This window comes from Oncorhynchus kisutch, linkage group LG15, assembly GCF_002021735.2.
Source record: "Oncorhynchus kisutch isolate 150728-3 linkage group LG15, Okis_V2, whole genome shotgun sequence".
In the NCBI taxonomy this organism is placed as follows: domain Eukaryota; kingdom Metazoa; phylum Chordata; class Actinopteri; order Salmoniformes; family Salmonidae; genus Oncorhynchus; species Oncorhynchus kisutch.
In genome coordinates, this window is record NC_034188.2 from 22,025,779 (window position 1) to 22,033,766 (window position 7,988).

Here is a 7,988-nt window from a genome sequence, read left to right on the forward strand (position 1 = left end):
GAGGGAGGAAAGAGAGATTAGGAGGGAGGAAAGAGAGATTAGGAGGGAGGGAAGAGAGGTTAGGAGGGGGGAAAGAGTTGTTTGGAGGTAGGAAAGAGAGGTTAGGTGGGTGGAAAGAGAGGTTATGAGGGAGGGTAAAGAGAAATAGAGGGTATGAGGGAGGTAAGAGATTGAAGAGAGATTAGGAGTGAGGGTGGTGAGGTTTGGAGGGATGGAAGAGATAGAGGAGAGGTTAGGAGGGAGGGAAGAGAGTTTAGGAGGGAGGAAAGAGTGGTTCGGAAAGGGGAAGATGGGTTAGAAGGGAGGAAAGAGAGGTTCGGAGGAAAGAAAGAGAGGTTAGGAGGAAAGAAAGAGAGGTTAGGAGGAAAGAAAGAGAGGTTAGGAGGGAGGGAAGAGAGGTTCGGAGGGAGGCAAGAGAGGTTAGGAGGAAAGAAAGAGAGGTTAGGAGGGAGGCAAGAGAGGTTAGGAGGGAGGGCAGAGAGGTTCGGAGAGAGGTAAGAGAGGGATGGAAAACAGGACTTTAATTTTGCTATTACACCTGTCTGCCAGTCTTTGTCTTGTAGACAGACACACCTAAACACTCACTCTGTCCTCTTCGCCTTCTTCCATAGAGTTCTTTCAGGAGCTGGACTCAATGATGGAACCGTTGAGCCAACACAGCAGCATGATAGAACTTGTGCGCTACATACGTCAAGGACTGCACTGGCTACGGATAGAGGCCCACTTGTTATAGTGCTGCGGGAACTGGAACTAAACTGTCTGCCACTCTGTCTGTCTGTCTCACACCTCCATCACTACCTCTACCAGCCAGCAACACCCACCATCCCCCAGTCTCCAGCCATCTGATAACACCCCAATGGACCCCCACCTCACTGTCAGCCAGCAAGTCCCGCCCCATGTCCCCTCTCTGAGGTCAGAGGTCATCATTTGCTCTACTACACAGTCTGTCTCTCTGCTCCCTCTGTACAAGGTTGACATGTCCAATGGATGTGGGGGGGAAAAAGTGAGGTCCCACTATCCAAGCCCCAAAGCGAATGAGAGGGAAGTCCCACCTAAGACCTGTGGAGTGTCTCCAAAGCGTGCCACTAGAGGAGAAGGATCTGTGCTGGTTTTCTGCCCGACAGAGGCCCGTGATTTCCCTGTTGTTTGTTTTGATCAGACCACCCCTGAGGGCCTCTTAGAACACTGGGAGCGTTGTTCAGTTCAAACCTCCATTCCAACAGGAATATGGATCAGGAATTTATAAGTGCTTTCAACTCTTCACATGTTTAGTTTTTGTCAATGCCTTGATGAACTGACTGACAGAAGCCAGTTGAATAAGTGTCTCTCTCTACTACTATCTGACCATTGATTTATGGTCCTCAAGACCTCCGTCTCATGTCAGATAATACATACAGCAACAGTTAGCCTACCCTTTAGTACCATTGGAACAACAAATCATTCAAAATGATTCGATTACTTGTTGCTTATTGGAAATGAACAATGAATAATCAAATTAAATCTGCCACCACAAGCAATTTCTCTGGTTTTGAGGGATTTGCATAATAACATTGTGTCTTCTACAGCAGATGAGGATTGTGTCTTTCAGCCCCAGAGGTTGGTGGTGTCTTTGTGTTTGTTTGGTTAGCTACAAAATAAGAGGCCGGATTTATTCCAAACCAGCACACATTTTCCATGGGTCTAAGGCAATGAAGTGTTACACCACCTGAGACTGTGTTCAAAGGTCTAATGCAGCCATTGTTATCGCAATATCAAATCATTTCTAGATAGCAATGAAGCACTTTAATGTTATTGTTTTCAATTAAAATGGTCAAAAATAAATTAAAATAGCTCCTTAGCAAATAGTAATTTCTCTTTCTTATTGGTCTATTAACTAATTTACCATCTGGTGATCTCACCATGGAAGGCCAAAACTCCATCCCACCAAAAACAGGCTGAAAGGGCATTATTATAATTCTTACATTTTCAAAGTATTTTTCCAACCTCATAGTGTGGAAATATATATAAAACACCAGAAAATCACATTTTGACTGCACTGGGCCTTTAAACAAATATGAATCATCCATTCACTGTTATAACACCACCACAAACAGTAAACACCAGAATGAGTCCATTAGCACTTCAGAAGATATGTACATGATCTTTTCATTGTCTATGATGACTGCTGTATATCACAATGTTGGTTCAGTTGTCCACAGAGAGGTGTAGACTGTTGAAGAATAATCCATAGGAACACTTCTTATGTGTTCTGTGCATAGTTGTACATTTGTATATTTAAACGTGGCTTGATGGAGATACACCGTCTGTATGAGATACAGGCAGTTGTCCTAAGGAGGAAATATGATGCTTGTTTTGTTTTTGGTCTTTATGTCGATGTGATGTGAGAGAATGAACTGTAGGGAAGTGTGTGTGTTGCACTGTGCAGAGATGATTTTGGGGATGGATTCTCTATTGCTGGGTGTCCGTGCCTCTCTCTCTCTCTCTCTCTCTCTCTCTAGCCCAGCCCATACAGTTTATTGGAGTAGACCATATCTCTAATGTTAAATGTGTATGAGAGACAATGAGGATGTGTGTGAAGTATGATTTTCACTATGATAAAACAAAGTGCCTCCGTATTCAGTGGAAATGATTAAGAGTCTATATTTAAGAACAAGAATGAATCTAAAGGGTTTTTCCATACCATGTTGGTATATTAGATTTTTTCATAAAACCACAATTTATTCATGTACTTTTTACTGGCAATTATGATAACAGGTTTGGCTTTAAAATTGCAAATGTGTGACTTACATGTATCAAATTTCTAACTCCGGTACTGTTTTGAGGATAGTGAATGGGATTTTCAGAAACGCTTAAACATGAAAATGCTTAACGTGACTTACTGTAATTACCTATAATCAATAGGTTAACACGTCAAGCCATTTACAGCAATAGCTGGATGATAGCACTAATTGTGTTCATTATCTTGTTACTAAGAACTGAGAAATGCTCTTAATTCACATTCAGTGTTTCTGACATTTAGAAGTAAGAATGGTGATCCTATAAGGAGGAATTTGTATCTATCGATTTTAGGTCATTAAGCTAATTAAGCGTTTTGGAATTTCCTAAGAAAAGACTGAACAAATTACAGACAAAACAATACGTTAAACTGGATTTTAAAAATCACTTAATGTTGATCCATTAACTGTCTCATTTAGGGTTCATGTCATTCAGTGTTGTTTTATGGATCAGTGCAGTAGCCTACATGCATAACTGTGCTCAGTCAATTCCAAATCTATTTTAAAGATGTAGGATACCACACCATGTGGTAATAGCAATATTTACACCAGTCCTACTGTAACGAAATGGATAGAAAAATCTGAAAGACAGCCTAACAACTTAACTTCTTTGTACAGTATCTGAAGGTCATTTTTCATTTAGCCTTTTGTGACAACTGATCTCATAACTACCAGTCAGAGTTGAGGAAAATTAAGTGTGTGCATTATTTTTTTATGCAAATGATCACATTTTCTTCCCCAGTCCAAAGTAGCCAACTGTCTTTGCCTTTATGAGGAAAGCAGTTTGTACATTTCCAGTGGTTTTTCCCAGCTGTTCCTGTTGGTGCTAGAGACAGGCCATTCTGTCAGGGAAATCTGGGCCTTTGGCAGCTAGTCAACAGCACAAAGTAGCACTGGTATCCTGTTCCCTCTCTCTCTCTCTCTCTCTCCCAGTCTCTCTTTCTCTCTCTCAGTCTCTCTCTCTCTCTCTCTCTCTCTCCCTCTCTCCCTCCCTCTCTCCCGCTCTCTCTCTCACCTTCTCTTTCCCTTTCTCGCTCACTCTCTCTCCCTCTCTTTCTCTCCCTCTCTTTCTCTCTCTCTCTCACTCACTCTCTCTCCCTCTCTTTCTCTCTCTCTCTCACTCACTCTCTCTCTTTCTCTATCCCCCACTCTCCCCTCTCTCTCTAATCCATCGTCTGATATAAACAACCAGCTCCAAACTAAGTCCCTGTCTGGCACTGACGAGGAGCAGCTAATGTCTTCTATTCATTCCACAATGAGGAAAGGCTGAATTAAATTGGCTTATATCCACCGGAGAGAACATGATCCATTTTTGTTTCAAATATACGGTTTTATGTCTAAAACATGGAAATTGTGAAACGTTGAATGAGGTGCCATCTGGACTGGCAGTGTTACCAAGCCAATGTATGGTGTGACCTAGTCCTCAGCTTGGTAAAACCAGGTGGTGATGATGACATATCAGGAAGGAATTACTCATTAAATGAGTCCCTAATTGGCTTGATAATATATTGCTGCTACAAATGTTGATATTTCATAGATAGATTTTATGAATACAGGAATTTTCATTTTAAAATGAATACCTCTAGAGAAATGTTATTGAAAATAGCCCACAAATCTTTTAAGCATTGCAGAGTAAACACAAAGATGTATCCTAGCTATAGTAGATGTATTATGGCGTTCTGCTCACCTTGCTGTCTTCTCAGTTCAAAGCCTGAACAGTATTTGTCCCTATCAGGCACTACTTAAGAGCAGGATCAATAAGACTTACAGTGTTCATGTTCAGAGAATGTTTTCCTCCGTTCGCTTTATTTCATTCCAATGCTCATCCAATCAAGTTCATCTAAGGTAGAGACTATGGTGAGAGGGGGTGTCGGCAAGGCGGGCGTCAAAACCAACAATTTATGCTATCAAACACTCCTTATCAATTTACACCTAGAAGAAATCGGACATTCTGCCAACACAATTGGTTTGTGTTACAAATTGTTGTGTATTTATCATGTTCTTATTAATCATAATGTATTATTTTTGAAAAGCTGCTTTTTTTCTGGAGTGAGTGAGGACAACATGAAGCCTAATAGCTGGACTGAAGTCTGCCACTTTGGTCTGGTCATCTCTTGTTCCATTGTACCACTCCACCAGGAAAGACGATCTCCAATAAACACTGTCCCAGCTGGAAGCATCGCTCTGCAAGTGAAGCACTGCAAATACCACTTAGTTAAACACGAAGCACCACAACATGTTGGTCAATTAACAACTGTGTGACTCAATGCTCATTCATATTTCGTGGATATTGTGTCATGTTTAATATGACTGATACTGGGCCCTCATGACACATAACCATATCAAATACCTATCAACCGTTCATCATAAACTACGACAATACGTCATAGATTGGACATCTGAAATGTTATTCCCATTAGCTGATTAATTTAGTATAATTTGTTTGTAATCTAAACAGCTTGTGTCTGTGACTGCAGACCATTGGCAGACACTTGGTGTCATTAAGAGTAGCGCAGGTTGACCTTCGGGTCACCACACGTTGTTGTTATGCAAATTGAGGTCAACAGGTGGTAGCTTTCATTCAACTATATGTTCAAACGTTCCTTCAGCTTATTGGCGTCTTAAAGCAGTGTAGCAGACGTGTGTTAGGGGACATGAAGAACAGTTATCCATAGATCCTCTTGTTGTTTATATCTGTACAGAATGACAAGGTGCGTTCTGGTTTATGTCCTACGGTGTAAAGGATTGGACCACATGTTCCATACAATATATATTGTTGTTGACTGCCCACAGCTGACAAGAATACATTGGAAATCCATTGTTTTGACATGAGTTTATTGCAGACCTGTGACATCTCACCGCCCCTTAAGCTTTGATCTTTTGGGTAGTCTGTCCTATGTGACCTTGGCTTCAGTCATTCCAATGTCACCTGGAGTGGCATTTCTCTGTATCATCCACCACTCCCTTTTGTAAAAGAGAGACAATGAGATTATATAAACTAATGTACAGCTTCAGTCAACAACAGTTGAAAAGGTTTGTTACAGAAAGAAGGCATTTACTTATCATGGCTGTGCTTCCTACTTCATGAAATAGATGAACTACAATTTACAGACATTTATTTACCAAATGGGATAAACATTTGAAGGAAAATCATGTGTTTTTGATACAATTATATTTCTGAAAGTATTATTAAAAGTCTAATGTTATTATGTTGCAATTGGCTAAATTTATTGTGAAAAGTAGAGCGATTTCCCAAAGATCAGATCCCTATGTTCAAGCCTTAGAGATAAAATTGCTCAATAACGTTAACCAACATTTTTTTTCAGATATGGAACAATCACTGTCAGTTCTGGCAACATTTCAGTCAGATCCATTTTAACTGTGGAATGCAGCATTGTTACATTAATATAAACTTACAGTGTGACAATAGAAATGAATTTGCAAAACAGTTAGCAATGCTGATAGCCATACATTAGCTTAATGACATACTGTTCCTCGAGGCTCAAACTTTATAAATGCTTAAACGCTACCTATTCCCTAAACGATGTAGCCTACAATGTTGGTCAGACGTCAGGGAAGAACAAGGTTACCATTCCAAGTAAATCGCCTTTTCTCTCACTGACGTTATGCCGATAGTTTAAAGATGGACAATGTTGGAAACAGAAAATGCAAGACAGAAGATGTTTTATTTCAGGCATGCTGTAGTTTTTAGTTTGTTAATTTTTGTACAGAGCAGGGTAACTGTTATGCTATGGATTTATGAACGTATAGTAGTATGGACTCATTAAAAATGGGTTATGTATCAAAGAAACTTCCTGCCTGGTTACCTTTGTATTTAACATGTGTTGCACAAGTTCCGCCATTTGGTATTATTATTTCAGCCTATTGTATGGTTATTTTATAATACAATTGTTATATGTAATGATCAAAAACTGAAATGATAGTTATGTTGTTTTTAAATGTTTAATGTTTCTGTAAAAAAAATTGGAATTAAAAATGGTATGAACCGGATAAATATTTCCTCTGTTGTCTGATTTCCAATTACGCTTCTGTTTATGCCATTGTCATGTGTCTGATTATTTGAATTGGGGAATGCACATTGCATCAGAGTTGCCTTGAGTGAAATCACAACGTTTCTATGGTGCATCCTTGTGATGATTGCATCCCTTACTTTAATGACTTGTCAGAATGGCATTAGTCTCCTTAGAATTGTAAGAAACCATGTATTTTCAACAATACTGTATATCATCTGTTTTATAATCAAGGGCATCATTTCTGGGGGAAACACACAGCCACCTGATATGTGAGATGGTGCAGCAACTGTCCAGTTTAGAGAAACAGGACTATGATTAGAGGAGAGGTGAAGTCAACACACATTCACAGGGGAACATGACATTGTATCTGTGTCTGGCTGTATGATAAATCCCCTGTAATCAGCAGCATTACACTGGTTCTCATCTGAATTAGCCTATAGTGCTTACTGATCCTCATAAAAGTGCATTCTTTATGGAATTAATGGCTTCTCATTTACTCATCACAGGGACAAGGTGCATGCTCCTGCACGCCTTATTAATTTAGGAGGATCCTGATGCATTGGAAGCCACTAGAAGGCAGGAGGCTTTTTAAAAAGTGTTTTATAATACCAAATTGAAGTTTTTTTTTGTTTGGACAGGAATCCAACCTGCAAAATCATTTCCCAAATGAGGTGTCAAAAGGCTTTTATTATCTGACTCTAAGCATTTCATTTGGCTGTGGCACTGGGCCTGCCTGCTGACAGTTAAGATGTATTGATTTAATTGCCTTGGGCAAACATGCAATAAAATCATCTCAAAGACACATTTTCATGGCATTGTGGATCATCAAAGTAATTTTTCGATCCGCTACAGCTATATATCTGCAGGTTACCATCTGATATCCAAGTCAAAGCATCTCATTAATGTGGATGACTCAAATCATTTCTGAAGTGGAATCAGTGATTTTGTTATTTGCAGGAAACTCTGGGTACATGTTAAATGACAGGAGGTACTGGGTACATGTTAAATACATGATAAATACTATACCATTGATGGACCTTGCTACAGCCCACATGCTATATATACTATAACAGTGATGGGCCTTGCTACAGGCCACATGCTATATATACTATAACATTGATGGGCCTTGCTACAGGCCACATGCTATATATACTATAACAGTGATGGGCCTTGCTACAGG

The 7,988-nt window shown here is 39.8% G+C and overlaps 1 protein-coding gene across 1 annotated transcript in view; it reads left to right on the forward strand.

Annotated features, from left to right (window-relative positions):
* Window positions 1-6,783, forward strand: part of aff2 (AF4/FMR2 family, member 2) — a 351,632-nt gene extending 344,849 nt beyond the window's left edge. The window contains exon 22 of the mRNA XM_031791376.1: window positions 612-6,783. Within this exon, the coding sequence (XP_031647236.1) occupies window positions 612-733 (122 nt within the window). The 3' untranslated portion in view covers window positions 734-6,783. The remainder of the gene's footprint in view (window positions 1-611) is intronic.
* Window positions 6,784-7,988: the final 1,205 nt, after the last annotated feature.